At 39.4% G+C, this 22,542-nt stretch overlaps 1 protein-coding gene across 2 annotated transcripts in view; it reads right to left on the reverse strand.

The window, feature by feature from the left end:
- Positions 1-22,542, reverse strand: part of LOC150077603 (putative fatty acyl-CoA reductase CG5065) — a 70,866-nt gene that overhangs the window by 12,668 nt on the left and 35,656 nt on the right. Inside the window, exons 6-10 of one of the 2 annotated variants that reach the window (XM_090386016.1) lie at positions 18,593-18,699; positions 16,531-16,708; positions 15,226-15,270; positions 10,027-10,142; positions 3,395-3,634 (exon numbers count right to left, since the gene is read on the reverse strand). In XM_090386016.1, the coding sequence (XP_090242142.1) occupies positions 3,395-3,634; positions 10,027-10,142; positions 15,226-15,270; positions 16,531-16,708; positions 18,593-18,699 (686 nt within the window). The remainder of the gene's footprint in view (positions 1-3,394; positions 3,635-10,026; positions 10,143-15,225; positions 15,271-16,530; positions 16,709-18,592; positions 18,700-22,542) is intronic. The other variant, XM_090386017.1, reaches the window with a different exon arrangement.

Raw genomic sequence — 22,542 nt, forward strand, 5'->3', positions numbered from 1 at the left:
ATTCATTTCGCTTGTTGGATATTTATGTGTTTCTTTATATTTATTGAAAAGTGATCCGAGTTTGTTATAAGTGGAAAAAATAAGAAAGATGTCTGTACCTGCAAATATTCGCCGAAATTGTCCTGCAAGATTACTATGATAAGGAAGGACAAGACGTGTTTTACTATTTATGATGTGTTTTATGGGGTTATTGATATTATTTTTTGCGATGGAAATGGTATGTTGGATTAATTTTGGAGGGTAATTTCTGGCTATGAATTTTTTTGTGAGATATTGTAACTCATTGGGTAGGTCGTCTTGTGAGGTGCTGAATTTAATGGCGTTGTACATTTGGTTATAGAGAACGGATTTTTTTATGTTGAAAGGGTGGTGTGATGTGAAATGTAGAAATTTCCCTGTGTGTGTATGTTTTCTATAGATCTTAGTTCCTAGTTTAGTACCTGTTTTATATATGTGAGATTGAGAAAATTAATTTGTTTATTGGTTTCCATTTCGAGTGTGTATTTAAGTCTGTCGTGAGTTGAATTGAATTTTGTAAAAAGGTTATGAATTATAGTTTTGTTTCCTATTAAAAGTACATCATTGTCGTATCGCATGTATAACTTTATCTCGGAAGGGTAAGGTTGTAGGATTTTATTTTCAACTGTGGCTAAGTAAATTTCGGAAAGGGGAGCAGAGATGCCCAAGCCCATGGGTAACCCGAATATTTGTTGGAAGATCTGATTGTGAAATCTGAAATGCCTGGCGTCTAATAGTAGACAGGTGAGTTCTAAAATATAAAGAAATCACCCTACATACCTTACAGCAGATTGGCATACGAAGCAATGTTCTCCCCCATACGTTTGGAATTACCAAACTACATAAACCGGGCCACCCCTTAAGACCAATTATTTCTTTTAGTAAATCCGCCTTCGCAAACCTATCCCCATTTCTAGTAAAAATCATATCTCCACTCACCATGTTTTCCAAATTTAAAATCAGTAATACCAACCAAGCCTTTGAGAAAATTAAAACCACCATAATCGCTGACGATGATATTCTAGCATCGTTTGATGTCGTATCACTATACACCAATGTACATATACCTTTCACCTTACAAGCCCTTCGTGGATATTTAACTTCCGACAATAGTCTCATTAATCGCACCTCCCTTTCTATAAACAATATTTTAGAACTCACCTCTCTACTATTAGACGCCAGGCATTTCAGATTTCACAATCAGATCTTCCAACAAATATTCGGGTTACCCATGGGCTTGGGCATCTCTGCTCCCCGTTCCGAAATTTACTTAGCCACAGTTGAAAATAAAATCCTACAACTTTACCCTTCCGAGATAAAGTTATACATGCGATACGCCGATGATGTACTTTTAATAGGAAACAAAACTATAATTGATAACCTTTTTACAAAATTCAATTCAACTCACGACAGACTTAAATACACACTCGAAATAGAAACCCATAAACAAATTAATTTTCTCAATCTCACCATATATAAAACAAGTACTAAACTAGGAACTAAGATCTATAGAAAACATACACACACAGGGAAATTCCTACATTTCACATCACACCACCCTTTCAATATAAAAAAATCCGTTCTCTATAACCAAATGTACAACGCCATTAAATTCAGCACCTCACAAGACCGACCACCTATCCAATGAGTTACAATATCTCACAAAAAAATTCATAGCCAGAAATTACCCTCCAAAATTAATCCAACATACCATTTCCATCGCAAAAAATAATATCGATAACCCCATAAAACACATCATAAATAGTAAAACACGTCTTGTCCTTCCTTATCATAGTAATCTTGCAGCACAATTTCGGCGAATATTTGCAGGTACAGACATCGTTCTTATTTTTTCCACTTATAACAAACTCGGATCACTTTTCAATAAATGTAAAGAAACACATAAATATCCAACAAGCGAAATGAATAATATTATTTATTTAATAAAATGTCAACACAATTGTAACGCCTGTTACATTGGTAGTACCACAACCAAATTCGGTTCAATCCAATACCAAAGCATACTATCACTACAATAGCTTCAGAACTGGACAATCTAGCACTGAACTTACTTTACATGCCCACTCCAACAACCATACTCCCTTAGTTGACTCAGCTATTACTATATTAAAATTAAAAAACAGTTACAAAATTTTACAATTCGAAGCCCTCATTATAGAATGGTTTCGTCACCACTCCGATCCAAATATTATAAATGCGAAACTCCCCTTCAATCTTTCTCCGGTTTGGAATCTCACCAATCTGAGATTCCCGCAAGTAACAAAGTGCATCACGGGATTACAAAATTCTTCTTAAATACAGTACGCGTTCCCTTTTCATTTAACTTGCCAACTGAAGACGTTTTTTAACGAAATTCCTTCGTTACGACTTTTGGCTTATCCACTATTTAGAAATTCCCAATTTAATGACAACCAAGGACGGAGTTAGTGCACTTCTATTCCTTGCGCATATTTTAATCCCGTTTCCATCATAATTACTATTTACCCACCCCTTAATTTAAGAACCAATCACCTTAAAGCTAGTCACCTCTTGCCATTCAAGCCATAACAATTGCAGATCGATCAAGGTGAGTACTGAAAAATTAATCCCTTGCCAATTTTTGAATTTAGTTATTTGAAACTTAAAATCAGTGGCGGCGTGGTTATTAAAAAGCGATGGTGAAATTAATGTTTTGATTTCTGGCCACTTCACTGCCACGAAGAGGTGGGATTTTATTTATTTAATTTTACTGCAATTTAGTTTTTAATTATTATTTTAATGAAATATTTTTAGCTTTATACAGTCCGTCCATGCAGACTATAAAGTAGCCTACATAATCTCAATCTAATAATATTCTTATCCATAGATCTTTCAGGAAAGGGTTATTCCTTATAAAGTTCAGCAAAACCTGGTAAATCTGGCATCTAAAAATCTGGAATTATCGAAAATCAAGCAGGTCTTTAAAAAATTACTAAAAATATATAGAAATTACTTGTTAGTCCAATACTTCGAGTGGCATTGCTTTGGTAATTGTAATATTACCTGAGCGAACTCTGCAAGGTTAAGTAAATTATGGTCAACTCTGGAAGTCTTTTCCGTATCTTACCGAAGCAGGGTATTTCCTGATGCAAATCAAACTCGTGGTGCATCGTGGACATAGTGTTTTTGCCAAGCGGTTCCTTTGGTTCCCCACAAATCTCTCATGGTTATTCATAATCAAGAGATAGCTACTATGATTCTGTCTCATCATACACGCGTGGTGTATAGTTAAATAACAGTAGCCACATTCCTGTTAAGCCCCTGTCGTGCCAGATTTATAAGTTCTGCTGTACGTATGTACAAAATTAATTTTAACAAAAGAGTAGAAAATTACTACCTGGGCTGTCTTCCTATCAAAACCAGACCACAATCCGCAAATACAGAGGGGATAGTGTGGTAAAACAACTGGTTTACTGAAGTCCATTTTTCACTTGAGGTAAAAGTTAAGGCTGGACGAAGATATTCTCGACGACATCGATGCTTAATATGGGACTTCAACAAAAGTTTGAAAAAATTCTTATTAGAAATTTTATTGCTGCATCCTGACGTGCAGTTGAATATCAGTACAGAATCGGACCTATAAATGAAATTTGAAAAAGTAAAATAAATAATAAATTAACTTACTCGTAGGAATGATTTTAATTTTGTGTCAATAAAAGTTCTGAATATGGGAGAAAGTACAGACACGTTTCAGTTACGTGCACTTTTGATATCCAACCTCTCACGTTACTTTACACCTAGAGAGCGCAATTTAAAAACTGAATGTGCTCTTATTTTCTGCCATAAGACTGCGCTGAAGATTCACTATTGATTGGGTCACTGACTTTGCACCATCTTTTTAACGATGCCAGTTATTGATTTGGACAGTTGCAATATTCAACTTACGAACAAAACATTGCGCAAAGGCACTGATCTATTCAATAGTGAATCTTAAGCGTAGTTCAATTGCTTAATGCAAAATAATTGCCTTAATTTATATTATTACACACCATCAGGCATCTCTCATATTGCGGACTTATAATTCATAACTGGGTTGTCACTATTGCAATAACAGGGTACCTTTCCACTCCCACCGATGAGTAAGCCAACAAGCTTCGAAACGGTGCCATCTGAGTGGTGGTATCTGCCGAGAATAAGTAACTTTGGTCTTCTCCACTGGTGAAGCGTTACTTATTTAAAGCAGTGCAATATCTCGGCCACTCGTTGTGAAGGTTGATTCGCAATATGAGATACAATTAACACGATGCCAATTATCGACTTGGACAGTTCACTACGAACAAAACATGGTGCAAAGGCACTGACCCGTTGAAATATATAATACACAGGGTGTCTCAAAAATACACGACATAACTTCAGGAATGAGTTCCTCATATGTAGACAATAAAAATATTTTATATCAACATAGTTCCGGAAATGCTTGGTTCCCGAGTTATTAACCGGAATGTCTTATCTCCCGCAGGTGATTTCATTCTTCACAAGGTACTGACAGAATCTGGTGGTTTTTCCATTCCGACCATGTACTCAAATCAGGAGCAAGCGGATATGCACTTTATGTAAGGTTTGGCGGACGGCAATGCAACTCTGGAGGCTCGTCGTTTGTACCATGAAAGATTCCCAGAACGAAGATGTCCAGACAGGAAAACGTTTGAAGGTATCCATCGCCGCCTTTGTGAACGTGGGACCTTTACAGCTCGTGCTGCCGACAGAGGACGACCAAGATCTACGACTCCTAAAGTAGAGGAGGATATTTTAGATGTTGAGCACGCCACTCCTGGAATCAGCTCACGCAGAACAGCAATGCAGCTGGCTTTTCAACGTTCGACTATTTGGAGAGTGTTGCGAGAACACCAACTGTGTCCTTACCATCTGAAACGGGTACAGGCCTTGTCACCAGCAGATTACCCTGCGCGAGTAATGTTCTGCCAGTGGTTCTTGCAGCAGCGTGGTACAACTCCTCACTTTCCTGCTTTAGTGATATTCACAGATGAAGCACAGTTCACATGAGACGGAATCCAAAACTTTCACAATCAGCATGTATGGGCTGAGGAAAACCCACATGCAATTCTTCCATCACATCACCAACAGCGGTTCAGCCTCAAAATCTGGGCGGGTATTTTTGGTGATAAGTTATTTGGGCCCCATGTACTTCCAAACAAACTCACATGGCAGGCGTAATAGAAGTAGGGAAGGGCAGGGTGCAAGACATTCCGGTTAATAACTAGGGAACCAAGCATTTCCGGAACTATGTTGATATAAATTATTTTTATTGTCTACATATGAGGAACTCATTCCTGAAGTTATGCCGTGTATTTTTGAGACACCCTGTATATGCATATGTTTCTGTGTGTGTATATACACTGGTGTTCAAAGAAAGTGCGTCACTCCTTAAAATTGTAATTGCCGTCCGAATAACGTAAGTATATGGCAATATTTCTTACAGATTTCAGAAGATAAGATTGACACGCATGGTGATGCCGTAATATTGCATCAGCTGCTACTTGCAGCTATATAAGAACGCTCGGCAAGAGTTGCAGTCATTCCTTGCTTGTGTCAGGATGGCGAGTTACGTGCCTTCTGAGTGGCACGTAACTCGCCATCGACGTCACGAAGAACGTGTTGCTTTACGTGAGGAAGGATGTTCTTCCCGTCATATTGCTTATAGAGTGTCTTGTAATCAGTACTGCGACAGTGAGTAGATTTCTTTCCAAACTCAAGGATACTGGTTCTGCTGATATAAAAAAAAAAAAAAAAGGAACCGGACGCCGCAAACGAGTGTCTACGCCAAAACAGGACCGCGTTTTGAAAACCGTAAAGCTTCTTCGTCTGAGCTGAAAAGAGAAGGGGGAGAACATACAGGAGTGGTAGTAAGTGCAGTACCCGTCAGTGCAGTACCCGTCAGTGCAGTACCTCTTCAAAAATGGACTTGTCGTCCTAAGAAGAAGCTCCTCCTCACATGAAAAAGGTCCGATTAATTTAGTGTAAGGAGCATGTCAAATTTTATTTATTTATTAACACACAACTGTATTTACATTCTCAAGATACATATTAATCAATTTATATACAGATTTTATATACATACTCTTATATATACTGTAGTCTTTCTGTACATTTGATTGTGTGTGTCCTGATATGAAGGGTGGCTCCTAGACATAAGCCCATCTCCACCTTTTACTCCTGTGAAAGCTCAGAACGTCTGCAAAACAGGCCTGAAAAAAGTGTTATGTCAGGCCATTTCGCCACCAGGGATTAACCAACACCTGGATCAACCATTCTCTGTGTGTGCTGTAATGCACAAATCCCGCACCTATCGGAAGTAGTGCTATACTGGTAGGTGCCAGCAATCCCGCCCCCAAGGCTGCCCAAACTTGAAGGCCAGCGAAAAAAAAAAAAAAAAAAAAAAATTCCAACTAGGAACAATGTATACTTTTTGAAACAAAAGCAACATTATACAATTATTTACATGTAAATAGCAAATACATACACTTAGAATGACATTAACTTAACAATAACACTTAGAAACATTAACATTAACACTTAGATTAACATTATCTCCACTTAGAGTCCATCCACAAATGCAAGCCTGCATTTGGGTATCCAGGAGCAGAAGATCATCTCGCACTGTAAACAAGAAACATCCTATAAAGATGACAGTACACGAAGTGTTCTGTCGTCAAATGTGCAGCACTTCCCTTAATTGGTATCCTGCAATAGATTTCTTAACTCCTGTCTTCTTTTAAAAACTTTGGCCGAGAATTCCTGAAGCAAAGCAAAGATGTCCCACCTCTGAACCAAGAGAGGTAAATTATTTTCCGTGAGGTTTGGTAACCTATTTAGTAATTCCTGCCTGTCTGAAGTATACAGTCCGCATTCAAGGATGACATGTCTCCAAGATTCAACCTCGCCGCACGAACAGTAGGGGTCAGGTTCTAATCCTCTTTCAAATAGTCTGGCCCTTAAGCCATGTCCAGTGATTAAGTAACTCGTGGTCATGGTGGGAGCAAACCAAGAAGACACCCTCCTGTCCATTGCAAAGCTTACGGCTGGAATGAAGCCTCTTGTAATGGTTCCATACTCACTGAAATCCCAAAGTCAGTTATTTTCTCGGATGAGAAGAAATTCAACCTGCATGGCTCTGATGGGACATAAACGATTCGCCGTAGACGTGGTGAAGAATACCATCCAGATTGTATGGTGTCTATAGTGAAATTCCCTACCAGAACCCCAAAAGATATGGGGGTGCATTTCGTATCACTTGCAGTTTATAAAAGGTTCTGTCTTTCTCCCAATGGATACCTGGCTATATTGGAAGGCAAATTGCTGCCAACCATTAGACCATTTCAACCTGCCAAGTAACTGCATCTTTCAGGACGACTCTGCTCCTTGTCATCGGGGGACGAAAAGTGTAAGTAGGCACTTTATAGTTATTTTAGCTTCAGTTCTGCATTAGAGGTTCGACAGTAATGTGTTTACATTTGTTACAAGTGAAAAAATGGCTGGAAGAACAGCATTACAACTGTTAGCTGGCCAGGAAACAGCTCGGACCTGAATCCTATAGAGAACTGTTGGCATCGTGTGGAATGGGCAGTTGCCAGAAAGAATCCAAAGACCCTTCGTGAACTCCAGGAAGCCATAATTGGTGTTTGTAACCACGGACTATCAGTTGATTATTTTCAGAAACTGATCTTGTCAATGCCTCGACGGTGTGCTGCTGTCATCAAAAATGGACTTGGACTTGTAGCCTGTCGTCCTAAGAAGAAGCTCCTCCTCACACACAGAGGCGGTTCAACTAAATATTAGTTTCCACCTGTTGAACTTTTCATTTTGTTTTCCATTTAAAATGATAAACTGAAGCAAATTCTGATAACATTTCAGTCATAATTGTCGTGGTTAGCAAAACTGTTGTAGGTTGGTTGCAAATGCTCATTTTGGAATATTTTGAGAGCACCTGTCAAATACTACTTAGCTTTGCCTTAACTATTAATAAATATCTTTTGTTTATATTTCTATTTGTGGTGCTAGTCATTAATGTAACATACCATCGCGAAAAAGGGTTAAAAATGTGAAATTCCTAGGTGAACACCAGTGTATGTATGAGGACTGGGTTTTCTGAAAAAAAAAAAAATTCAGTTTTATGTTTAAAACAACTCAACTTTCTTCTTATTGTTACATAAATATATACTAATGACTTTATTTATCGTGAATTTGATATCCATAGAACGGATAACTTGACAAGTTCCAGAGGGTCGTTTCACGGACCCTCTGGAATTGGTCTACGGACCTCAGTTTGGGAAATGCTGCTCTACAGGATTAATAACTATGTACCACTTTGAAAACCTCCGCCATAACCTAATATGCAGATGTAATGATGACGGGATTCCTACTAAATGCGCCACAACAAAGACCTGCACCGCTAAAGGTCAATCCTAAAGTTGAATTTGAGATCCAAATTTCCAACGAATATCTCTGCCACTTAAACCATCTCTGCCACTTAAACCATCCTGACGGCCAATCTCATAACAGAAGCCACATCCCAAACAGTGTACCATTATGCAAGCCACAGAAGTCCTCTACTAATTTCAAACTGGAACCAAACCCGAATGCACCGCAAAGCCTATATAACAATTGAAGCCAGAAGTATATATGACTTTAGAACACCGAATAATCCAGACATACGCATATGGGGATCCTCGCTAATAACCACGCTACCAACGTGGGCGAAGATTGTCACCCGTATGATGGTATCAATTACCAATAAAATAAATCTTAAATCTCGTAAACTTGGCAACTTATCTTAGTCAAGTTTACCCTTCGATTAACTTTAATCTCAAAGTAAATCCAGTTGTGAGTTCGATTACCAGGCGACAAAATGAGCCCACTATTGAGTCCAGGGATCTTGTATGTCTCCGAAGTCTGGGGATCTGTTACTCCAGCCATAATAAAAAGCCTGTACTCCGCCGAATGCTGGTTCCTCACCCAGATGAGATATCCGCCAGCATCGCCCCCCCCTCTTCAACAACTAAAGACAGGCATGGCTGCATCTCTTGATGTTAGAAGGCTCTCAACTCTAATTGATGAAGAATGCGTATTTGGTTATGCACTGTTGGTTACATGTCTACGCTTCACATCTGGGATGTTTGTGAATGGAGAGCCTCTCCTCCACTTTAAGATCTATCCCAATCCTTGCCAGCTCAGCAGACTTTGATCTGCAAAAACCGATCTATCGGATCGATTTTTGCCGTTCAAAATGATAGCCTTTTAGACACGTCCTTAATGCCTGTATTGTCAGTTTGACAATACAGGCATTAAGGGAAGCCCTCTAGTTCCTCCTGCTACCATTAAATATCTGCATTGATGAAACTAGATTGAAAAAAACAGATTTAAAGCGCATCACAGTGTTAGGCCAATCACTGATAACGTTTCATTTCTTCCAAAGATCGATTAAGCTTGGTCTCATGTCCAAATTGAGACAAATGCATTATCCACGATTGCTAATGTTTTATGTAGCATAATAATACTGAATAGGCGAATCCGCTACGCATTTAAAAATCTGAGACACAACAAGGACATCTGATTCGAAGCTTACTGGCTTCCTGGTGGGTGGTGAGATTCTGAAAGCTCGTAACTCATTGGAAGCGCTCTATATATTGTCATAAACTTGAGCTTTGGAACAAGGTTTTTCTCCTTTGGTTTGGGCTGCAGTACCTAAATACAATGTAAGTGGTGCAGCTATTTCGGAGACATTTACATAAAAGTATGTCATTACTTGATCATTATCTTTAGCAAAATTGTGAGTAAGGTATCACAGTACGGAAATTGGGAAATGAACCATGGCTGTCATCTGTCATTTCTGTGTGACGTTTACAACTCAAAAGGATTTTGATTTTTAGTTTTGGAACTGCACACACACACCATCTTAAATAGAAGCATTTCGAACATTAATTTCCAGCTTAATTGGTATTAGAAAATTACCTTTTGTATGCTGCGTACCACGTGGCTGCAATAATCATGTTAATGACGACATCAACTGGGATGGTATCATATATGCCAGAGCCCACCGACATTATCCGCAGAACACCTTTACCTATCTGTAAAATGCAGAAAGAAAAGAAAGGGTGATCATTAGCATTCAATTCGAAAGAAAAGAAAGAGTCAATTCTTTTTAAGTGGTGAAATCGCTGTCTGGATAAACTAAAAATGTGAACAAACCACTCCACTATCACAAGCTCCAGATCACCATGATCCGTCATATTTTGCTTAATCAGGATTAACATTACAATGGAAAGGTCAGTTTTAAGACAAAGAATGTAAAGAAATAGAAAGCTCAGGCAAATTGTGATTAGGCCACATATGCGAGGAGGGATCCAAAAACATTTTTATTCATACAGAAGCAGTGGTAGAAAGTTTTTTTTTTTGTTCATACCTCTATAGCAACCGCACAAACACCCAAAAGGTCGCTGTTTATGAAGAAGATGCCCAGGGGTACTGCGTTGTTACGAATTTGTATTAACAATTGAAATGTGGTAGAACTCAGCGAATGATGAAGAAATCCAAGCAACTGCCGTAACAGAAAAGAGTGTCGCAAAAACTGAGGCATTCATCCTGGAGGATCGCTGTATTAGCGCCGAAGAACCATCTGCAGAGCTCCAAATTAGTGTAGGGTCTCATTCAACTGTTGATGAATGTGGAGAACCTCATTCATCAACAGTTGCATATGAATAAAGTGTCTGCTAGATGGGTTCGCAGACTTCTGACCCACTTACCAGAAGAAGGAAAGACTCAATGTGCACATTAAATGTTCTCATAGTTGAAAACACTGAAATATTGCCGCATCCTGTTTGTATCCCCGACTTGCACCATCGGATTTCTCCCTCTTTCCTGTCCTGAAGTCCTTTCTTCGTGGAGAACACTTTGCTATTGCTGATGAGGCGATTTCTGCTTTCGAGTTGTGGTTAGAAGGACAGTCAGAGGACTTCTACAAAACTGGACTGCGAAGTGTATTGAGAGGTGGCAGAAATGTGTCATTTTGTCCGTTGACTATGTTCAAAATGTGTAATACATGCTGCTGGTTTCAACCTTCTACATCACAACTACTTCTGGTGAATACAAATCTTTTTTGAGCTCCCCTCTTACACTGTCCAGTCAAAACATTATAACCACCTACCCAATAGTGGGTGCGACCTCCTCTTGCCGCAAGTACTACCACCACCACCACCACCACCACACTGCGAGGCTCTGGTTGTATTAGGCCTCTAACGTTACAGGAGCCATGTTGTACTACATAGCCAGGATGTCTGCGCGAGTAGCGTAGTGGTATCGTCACCGTCCTCCCTACACCGGGTGTGAAAAGGTCCCGGTTTGAATCCAGTCGATGACGCGGGGAACGTTTTTGAGTTTTTTTTTACTCCCTGACTGAGTTAGTCTGTCTCAGGCGTAGATAGAATGATTTTTTCTCCGAAAACTCTAGTTTTTCGACCAGCAAAGCAGCAAATCGACCAGAGAATACGCAATTTACTGACAGAATACACGTGGGTAGATGAAATAACTTTCCGGGTGACCTTAATAAATACTTTTGACGTAGCCAGGATTGTTCTCCAGTAGATCTGTGGTGGAGAATCCGAACGCCTGATCTGACGATCCACGTAATCCCAGAGATGTAATATGGGATTCATAGAAAGCGAGTTCGGTGGCCAAGGTACCACTGGAAGTGCCCTTCGTGTTTGCGGGACCACTCCTGAACAATGCCGGAAGCTTAGCAGTGCGCATTATCTTGCTGGAATAGAATTGTGCCATTCGGAAAGGTGGTCATCATGAAGGGATGTACCTGATCAGACACAATGGTTGTTGTAGGTTTTTAACTGCATCAGAAACTTAGGCCATGTTGCGCTGCATCTGTAAATTGCTTGTGTTCTGTGATTTGCTGTTTACTGGACGAAAAATCAGTTTTTCGTCCAGTAAACAGCTGGGTTTTTCTCCAGTTCAGGGAAAAAAACCATGCTACTCACCCTAACCTGAGACCGACAAACTCGGCTAAGTTGCGAAAAAGGCTCATAAAAATACCTCACGTCATTGATGGGATTCGAACTCGGGTCTTTTCAACTAGGTGTGTATACCAACGGTGATTATACCAACTGTGCTATCCACAAGGGCAACTGCAATGGCTAGGTAGCTTTTAGCATTCACATTGTGCTCTAGAAGATGATGACTCCAAGGGATTCCCAGGAATCATCACCGAGACCAAAACACTGTTGCTACCTGCCTGTTTCTCTTGTAACAAGACATCGGATTCATTGCAGTACGCCGTTGCCGCCGTACCCTCTATCCACCGTCCATACGGCACAGTAGGAATTGCGATTCATCGGAAAAGGCAACTGTTTTCCAGTCGTTAATGGTCCAATGACGCCGTTCAGATACAAACTTTATGCGTCGTTGACGATGGGTGGCCGTAAGCACTTCGGGACCTCATACGGAGGGGGTTCACTGGATCGTGGCCTCAGAAACCTCGCTTATCTCCCCTGGTTAAAATTAACGGTCAGTCGTTCCACCGTTTTCGGTCTATCGATTCGCACAAGGCGAGACGGCCTACGTTTACCAAGACCATCGATGAGACTCCAGCCTTATGCGAGCCGATATATAGAAAACGGTGGAACGAATCAGCAGTCTCCCGCCACTGGCGCTGCTACTCTGGCCACTATCCGTCAACTGTTGGAACAACTTAACTACAGCATTTGCGAACAGATTCGCAGTTCTCATAACTATGACATCCTACAAACATCCCTTTTTCAAAGTACGTCAGGTTACGTCCTTTGCCCATGATGATTAAGTACTTCGTGTGTCACGAACCTGCAGTATGAGATTTATTGGTTCTCATCGCGACACTTGTACCACCAGGCGTTGATTGTTAAAACACGGGGGTGGTCATAATGTTTTGACTGGTCAGTATATATCTACTGAGTTTGTATGGAAACTAGGCAGTTCCGCTAGGAATTTGGAGTCCTTTATTTGGACTTTTAACCACTTTCTGATTGTTCCACTGACTCGAAAAATCAGAAACTTTTAAACTTGCAATCAAACGCAGAGTCATATGATGCAAGCTTGTACAGCATCAGCCAAAAAAAAAAAAAAAAAACCTTCCCCCATTTCACTCATCCAGTCACTCTAAAAGTTTGTTTTGTTCAGCCTTGAATTTATTTAAGTTGTCAACTTCGACAACGACAGATGGAAGTTTGTTCCAGAAATCAACCACCCGCTGGTTAAAGACAAAGTTCTGCACATCTGTTCGACAACTGTCTTTCCTCAATTTGAATTTATGCGCCCTCATGTGAGGAATCTGAGCGAGAGAAAGAATCTCATCAGCATTGAGCTTGCTCAAACCATTCAAGGCCTTATACAACTCAATCAGATCACCTAGCAGGTGCCTAGGCTCCAGACTCTGCAATTTGCAGAACTTAAGCCTTTCTTGGTAAGAGGATCCCTTCGTTCCCCTCACCAATCTTGTTGCCTTCCCCTGTACTCGTTTCGGTAGCTCTACATCCTTCCTAAAATGAGGCCCCCAGACCTGTATGCAGTATTCAAGGTGTGGCCTGACCATTGCCTTATACAAGGGGATAATCACCTCCTTTTGACTTCTAGCAAAATTCCTGTATATCATTGACAAGACATCATGAGCTAATCTTGAAGCCTGTTTGCACTGCTCAAAGAACTTCATATCTGACTGCACAATTACCCCAGGTCTTTTTTCATTCTTCGCTACCCTGAGTGTAATACCGCAGAGTCGGTACGTTTCTCTTGGATTACTTCTACCCATATCCAGTACTTTCCATTTCTCAATGTTAAACTTCAGTTACCACCTCTCAGCCCACCTGTTCAACTTTTCCAGATTATATTTGAATGCGGCGATTACTGTGTTCTGCACCAGCAAGTTAGAGAGAGACAACAAGAGGCAACAAGAGATGAATGCTTCCTGTCGAAAGCATTAACTCAAAAGTATACAATGAGTAGAAGAAGAAAGAATACAGCTCTAAAAGGAAGAAAGAAATGTGGTAGAAATTTAAAGAGAATTGTGCATCAGAAAAGAAAGTGTCAATCTGGGCCAAGAAATAACTTTTTCCATCCGAACTGTACGTCTGTATTTGAAGAATTTGGGATTTGTAGTCGTGTGTCTATACCAAGCCACTTCTTTCTGCAAAAAATGTAAAGATTCGGCTGGAGTGGTGTCGAGACAATTGAATAGAGCAAAAAATCGTGCGGTCTGACAAGTCTCGATTTACACTTTTTTGCACCAATGGTAGGGTGAAAATATGGCGTGAACCTCATAAATCTATGCACCCAGACTGCTCGTGTCTACCACTCAAGCATTTGGGGTGGTATGACCTGTTGATACGGACTAGGTTCACTAATACCGTCAGAAGGTCGTGCTACCTTCGATGAATATCTTTCTGTCGTATTAGACCAACAGTTCACCCTTCAGTGCTTCATTTTTACCGGGATTGCGATGGACTCTTTAAAGACAACGACCCAGCTATCCACTGTGCAAAAATTGTATCTGATTGGTTCGAGGAACATTCCCAAGATTTCCAATCTTAAATTGACCGCTGAATGCAATTGAGAATGTCTGGGATATGTTGGAAACGCAGTTCAGCTTCGCAGTTTTCTACCGACTACAGCACGACAGCTAAAAAATATCCTGATGGAAGAACGGTGCAGTCTGTATTAGACACCCACAGATACCTAGTGGAATCCATGCCATTATGTGTATAGGATGTAATTCGTTCTTGCAACTCACTGGACGAGTGAATTACAAGATGTAACTCATTCGTCCAGTGAGTGTAGCCTCATACAGAACTGGATGAACAAATCGATAAAGATAACCTGGGTTGTCTTTGTCGATTTGTTCAATTGGTTGTCTTTATACCGTGTGATGTACATTATATGAATGTAAATGGATAAGTAACAAGAGAATTCATTCATTCAAAGAGGAAAGCGCGCGCAAAAAAACATCCCTGTTTTAAAAAAAAAAAGTTAAACAGGGATTTCCCAGTTTTCCAAATGTACAAAATTACAAATGCTGGGCTATTTCTACATTGAAAATTCTTAAAAGTAAATAATAATAATAACATAAAATAAATAAAAGTTACAGTCAAAACTAAACAGGACTATAAATGTACTCACTGCCATAGAAGTCAGAGAAACGGGATTCGCTGGATAGACCCATCCCTATTTTAGAAAAAAAAAAGAATTAACTTTACATAGAAGAAAAAACTCTGAAGCAACAAAAACACTTTTTAATACACATTTATATTCGAAATACGCAACTCCAATAAAATGATCACTCTATCCTGTGGGCTACGAAAATTATTATTTATTTTCTTCTGAAAAAGAATGATTTTCTTTTGAAATTCTTCTCAGTTTGTGAGAGCTATAGTCCAGTAAAGGAGATATATCCATTTCCTTGATTCCCAGGAGCTTTCCAATTCTGGATATTATATTCTCTTCTCGTCAGTTATGTACCCTGAGGGCGGTTTTTATTTATCTCCTTAAAATTTCGAAAAATTGTTTAGATTTCTAACACCCCACCAATCCGTTCGGCGAGTGAGTGCTGGAACGCTTAGGGATTATGTAATAAATAAAATAAAATAAAAATGTATTCATTTTCCTAATCAACCTTTGCCCGATCTCATAAAGGACCTCTGTAGTTTGTTTATTCCATACCTTTCCTTTAATGTTTGTGTGGTATTCCTGGAAACACGATATATTTGTTGATTTTTTCTTTTTAGGAACGAATGCTATACTTACATTTACTGAGGAACAATTTTGGGAACTGTAGGAAGACATTTCCCTCGAAAATCGTCAGGGGATGGTTTATGATGGATTGGTCAGAACACTTCTGTAAAATAGCCACCACGATCACCACACTCACATCCTTAGATTACTTTGGGGTCACGTGAATACCATAGTTTAATCTACATATATTACCACTCACAACGAACTAATAGATCGCATATTGGAAGCTGCAGAACCATTAATAAAGTCAGTCTTAGTAAGGCTAAATGAATCATTGCATCCAAATACAATGGCCGATACAGAAATCCAAATAAATTTCTGAATCAGCCAAAAAAAGAAAAAGAAAAACAGAATATTCATACTCTTCCCATTCTCACAGGGTAACCATCGCCTTCTGCTTTGAACTTAGCCTGACTCACTGCCCTTGCCACATTCTGAGGCTACCTATTCGGAGTGCTAGACAATGAAATTCAGTATTCTTTTATTCCCTGGTTTTTGGATTCGTGCTGTGGACCTTGTCTCGTGTAATGCTGGTACTAGTCCAGAAACAATAAGACATGCCAGGGAATCGTAAATTCCTTTAGAGATTTATTCAATTTCTCTTCGTGTTTTGTGATTTATGGTTAACATTTCGTATCGCGTTAATATGCCCGGCATAAGGCCCCTCTTACTTAAAAATTTAAGTAATCGTACCTGATATGGCTCCTTCCATGCTGCAAACACTGACGAGGGCCGCACAATTGCTACTGGCAAATCACTAAATTCTTCCTTTATTAAATTTTCAGCCATGGCTTTACTGAACACATAGACATTGGGACTTTTTCCAATGATTTGAGGAGATAATGATTCCAGTAATTCCTCATCTGTTATTCTGATAAAGGAAAGAACGCCTGTATCTATTCTTATTTAACTTTTTTAAATCTAAAAAAAACTAATAAATTACAAACATTGGTTACTGGTACAATTCTTGGAAGGATATATATAAAGTAACACTTAAAAAAACATTGTTTGATATTTTAGAGCTTATCAAAGACGGCTTAATGGGTGTAGCGCTCTAAGCCATCTTAGGTTTGATGCCCCACCCCATTCAAATAAACTGAAAAAGATGTTCCAATTCAAGAATAAAATATTTTTCGATTTAATTTTGTGGTTAATTTAATTCAGTTCATTTTTAGTAAATCTTAAAGTAAAAAGTATAATTTATTAATTTAACGCAGTCCAGATTTTATATAAAATTGGAAATTGGTATTAAAAACACTCAAAGAAAGGCTTAACTTTCTCAATCTCATAACCAAAACGTTTTCCTAAAAGTTTCCAGTTAACAGACTGGAAATGTCAGTCAAAAATGGTGAAATTCCATCATCTTATATTAAGGTCGTTCGTGAGGGATATTTAAATAAAACACCAGTTGATCTAACCAGGAATATTGCTGGACAAGGTTGCTTACATACTGATTTCTTAAAAAAAAAAGATTTCCTGTCTTATAACTAAAGTTTGAGGGTGGAGGCCCTGGTTTGAGGAGCTCTAACTCGTAATATATATCAGCACACATTCTCAAATTTTAATAAGGCCAAATTTTGGTGTTTAGAGTCCGTGTTGGTTCGATGTTTTAGGTCCTTTTTATATCCACAGTCTGCCCAGAAGAGCGACAGGAAACGGAGGGATAAAGAGACGAAGCTTCGGGTCATGGAGCCAGCGTAAGAGGTGTCCCTCCTCGTTTGCCAGGTGGTAATCAATCCTTGCCAGCATATTTAATTTTCCTTTTTAACGTAATTTTTCAGGTTGCTAGATATATCTAGAAATTCCATAGGGATTTTCTTTCTGGTATGATAATCCTCGAAAGGCAAAGTGCAAATCCAGTGGCATTGTTTCGGCCAATACCTGGCAGCAGAAGAAACAGTGCGACAGAGTCTAAGAGTAGCTAGAAGCAACATATATCTCTGGAAACATTAGTTTGCATGAAATTTTTGTTGATAACTCTGTGGAACAAGCTGCCAGCAGCATAAGAAACGAGGAAAACGAATACAGTGTGATAGTAGAGTGCTCAGGTTTTTTTGGACAGGCCCCAGTCAAGTTTAGATATTCTGATTAAGGCAGCAGTAAAGTTGTTAACTTTTGTAGTGGGATGCTGAAGGTGTGAATGGAAATTTGGAACGGAGTGGTAGAGACAGATTTCCTCCACTTTCATTACTCAAGGAGCTTGAAACGTTCCTCCACGAAGAATGGTCCAATATTCCTCGTAAGATAGTTCAAAATTATTTGAATCTATTCCACGCAGAATAAGCTAAGGAAATTGGTGACATAATGAGCACTTCAAACCTGCTTGGAGTTTGAAGTGCTCATTATGAGCACTTCAAACTCCACGTTTGAAACGAATTGAATGAAAATGAAATGAATTACTGTAATGCTGTTACAGGAATTCATTTCATTACCAGATGTGTTACTTATAATAATTACATTTTAATCCATATATCAAATAAAACAATGATCGCAAATAAACAAAAAAGCCAACCAATTTAACATTAAGGGAAATTTATAAATTTTGGGATCCCCTCTAAGTTGCTCGAGACGCTTCGTTCATGGGAGAGAATCGCAATCCACAGTTTGACTCCAATGTTAGCAGTTAGATATATTTAGAACTGTTTCAATAACGTATATTTTAAACGAATTCTTAATAAACAGATACCTTGGTGAATGTATGCATAAACTGAACGTGCATTGCACTTTATTGGTAATAACATACAAATTATCTTACTCTAGAATGTTAAGCAGATTCCTTGCAGACATCTTTGTAGGATAAATAATTTCTTCGGATTCGTATCTGTCAGAAAATGCATAGGCAGTAGAGACATGCAGCACAGACTGAAGAGGAAAAGAAAAAATTCCATAAATAAGCAAAAAACTATTTAAAAATAAAAGCTGCAATATTCTCAGCAATTTATGTGTGCATTGTCAAATTAATTACACTCTTTCAAAACTGTACTCTAAAGATAATTCCTTGTTCGTAATGTTGTATTTGCAGTAGTTCTGAAAGTTATAATTACTGGCGCCATCTTAGATTCAGAAAAGGTCAAAGGACGCAATGAACCCCAACCGTGCGTATAAGTCTTCCTAGGTCTATCTAAAAAAAAAAAAAACTCAAAACCTGGTCATCATGCCCCACTTACGATAATACCTGGATGCGATGCAGAGTCCAGCTGCCCCTTAATTTTCTCCAGGCTCTCAAACTCAGCCACAGGAAAGACGGTTATATTTATGCTGTCTGGTTTTAGCGTGCCATTTCAATGTGATAAAAATTCTACCATCGTTCACTTTCCTTCCCAGCCTCTTGTAACTTCAGTTATATTCCGCCAACGTGACTAGTTTTTTGATTTTTTCGTTTTAATTTCTGGAGAGTATCACACGGAAGTGTTCTTCGTACTATATCGAGGTAAACTCATCTTATTATTTTACAAATATTGATATTGTTCTAGAAAATGCCACACAGTTTACAGTGGTCACACTAGATTTTCTCATGGTGTTCTATATGGCTACCGCTGTCGTTAAAAGATTTCAGTTGCATTAAAAACTTAGGCCATATTGCTCTATATACTAGTGTGTAAAATTTAAGGACAGTCAGGTTTTCACCTGTAGCTTCTCAAAGGAGTGGCCTGGATATGGGAAAAGCATACCAAAGGAACCTCGTGAGGTACAGAAATGACGAAAGAAACAACAACGGAAACAAAACGGTACAGAGGGACTTTATTGAAAAATGGCAACATAGCACTGACTGCCATGATACAGATGCATCACTGACAAAGATGGGACAAAGGGAAGAGGTGGTCCTCAGTAGGAGATATGGCCACCCCTAATGTCGATGCAGGCTTTACACTGCCTGTCCATACTTAGAACGATGTTGTTGATAAGTTCTTGCGGTAACAGCATCTCCCCAAAGCGTCCCATATGTGTTCGATGGGATTTAGATCGGTCGGGGGAACCGGCAGGCAATCCATGCGAACAATGTCCTCACTTTCCAAACGCATATCACATGTTCAGTGCGATGGGGTGTGGCGTTATCATCCATAAACACGAACTCGGGGCCAATGGCACCTCGGAACAGACACACATGGGGAAGGATTACCTCAGTATAGTAGCGTGCACCGGTTACAGTACCGCCTTCCAGTATCTGGAGTTGTGTACGTCCATCCAAGATAACGCCTCCCCCAGACGAGAACACTTCGCTACCGCCATATCGATCCCTTTCAATGATGTTTGCGGGGTGATGCCGTGTACTAACCTGTCGCCATATTAGCTGACGTCCAGAGTCGCTGCTGAAACTGAATCTACTCTCATCAGTAAAGGCAAAAAAAAAAAAAAAAAAAAAGAGTACCTTAAGTAAAGATTTTGTGATTGTAACCTTTAGAAATAGTGTTCGTCCTTACGTTTTGTACACCAGTACATAATATGTCTGCAAATTGTGTTCTGCGGTCGATGTTGTATTTGTGGGAGAAAAAACCTGAGTTTTCGAGAGATTGAAAACCATACTAATATTGCCTGAGAATGACTAACATAGCCACGTTGTGGTAAAGACCAATAAAATCCCCTAGTGTCATTGACGGAATTCGAACCCAGGTCTTTTCCCCCCGGCATGGGAAGGGCAGGGACTATACCAACTTTGCTACCTGCGAGGACGACCGAACAACGCTCTGATTTGCTAAATGTCGTTGCTGTCTCTTTCCTTTTCATACACTTTCATACGAAAGAGTATGAAAGAAAGAGCAAATTCCAGGTTTGATTCAAACCCCGAGGTAAGGTGATGAACAATTCCCGTTGCAGCGAGTGACTTTCCATATGAGGGGTCTTTATTCTATGGGTGACTGTCTTGTATAAGGAGTTTCATGGTTCCCCCCCAAAATATACTCTGTTTTTTTTTTTTTTTCTTCCCAGAAAATGATAAATCAAACACAGAATGTACAAGCCCACTGTTATTCCTTAAAAGTGTAATTTCTTCCCTTTCTTAGCTCTGTTTGCTAACGATTTTTCATATCAGTTTTTGCAAGTCTCACATTCTGGTGATTTTAATTCTAGATTCTCAAGTAAGTCAAAGGATGTATGATCCTCTAGGGTTTTCTCTGACGTGTTGAAATAAATAGCAGTCGTCTAGTCTATTCAAGAAACCGTTCCCACTATAAGTGTAGTGCATATCCACAATTTTCAGTCGATAATAAGAGAGAAATTAAAGTTGTTCTTTCTCGCCCAATAAACTTACATAAGTGCTTTATCACACTTTTTGGAACCGTTGACTATCAATTTTCTTAGACCACACGGACTCACCATTCGCCTGGACTTGAAATGATTCTATAAACCACCTTGTCACTTTCAACATAGCAATGAAATTCGTCATCCCCCACCTGGGGATGGCACCACGTTTCAATTATTCCAACAACTTGAGCACTGAATTGATCTGAGCAAAAGATTTGGTTTGCTGATTTTATTTATAACACAATTAGTAGTAGTAGTAGTAGTGGCATGTGATGCAAGAAAGCAAATGTATGAGCTTATGCAGCATCAGCCAAAAAAAAAAAAAAAAATCACACCATTCCCTCCAAATGCCTGTCCAGTTCCTCCTTAAATTTATTCAACCTATCAACTTCCACAACGACAGATGGAAGTTTGTTCCAGCAATTAACCACCCGCTGGCTAAAGGCAAATTTCCGCACATCTAATCTACATCTGTCTTTTCTTAATTTGAATTTATGCCCCCTTAGGTTCGTAATCTGAACAAGTGGAAGAATCCCATCAGAATTCAGCGTGCTCAACCCATTCAAGGCCTTATACACCACAATCAGATCACCGCGCAGGTGCCTAGTCTCCAGCCACTGCAATTTGCAGAACTTAAGCCTCTCTTGATAAGAGGATCCCTTCATTCCCCTCACCAATCTTGTTGCCCTTCTCTGTACACGCTCAAGTAAATCTACATCCTTCCTAAAATGAGGCCTCCAGACCTGTACGCAGTACTCAAGGCGTGGCCTGACCATTGCCTTATACAGAGGGATAATCACCTCCTTTTCCCTGCTAGCAAAATTCCTATATATCATTGACAAAACCCCATGACCTGCCCTGGCAGCCTGTCTGCATTGCTCAGAAAACTTCATATCTGCCTGCACAATTACTCCCAGGTCTTTTTCATTTTCTACCACCTTAAGTGTAGTACCACACAGTTGGTACTTTTCTCTGGGGTTACTTCTACCCATATGCAGTACTTTGCATTTGTCAAGGTTAAACTTCAGTTGCCACTTCTTAGCCCATCTGCCCAAATTATCTAGATCCTGTTGCAGTAGCACACTTGCGTTACTGTCATTAACAACCCTGCCAACCTTTGTATCATCTGCAAACTTCGACACTAAGCCTGATATACCTTCATCAATATCATTGATAAATATACAAAACAACAGTGGACCCAACACCGAACCTTGTGGGACTCCACTAATAACATTAGTCCAAGAAGAGCAGCACCCATTGATTACCACCCTCTGTCTTCTCGCACTTAACCATCCTTTTATCCATTGTAGCAACTTACCCTTAATACCATTCTGCTCCAATTTGTACAATAGTCTTCCATGCGCAACAGTGTCAAAAGCTTTCCTTAAATCCAAATATATGATATCAAAATTATTTTTTGCATCCAGTTCCTTTGTAACCACATCATAATATCCTATCAAATTT

The sequence above is a fragment of the Mastigoproctus giganteus genome, chromosome 12, assembly GCF_048544385.1.
Source record: "Mastigoproctus giganteus isolate SK-2022 chromosome 12, ASM4854438v1, whole genome shotgun sequence".
In the NCBI taxonomy this organism is placed as follows: domain Eukaryota; kingdom Metazoa; phylum Arthropoda; class Arachnida; order Uropygi; family Thelyphonidae; genus Mastigoproctus; species Mastigoproctus giganteus.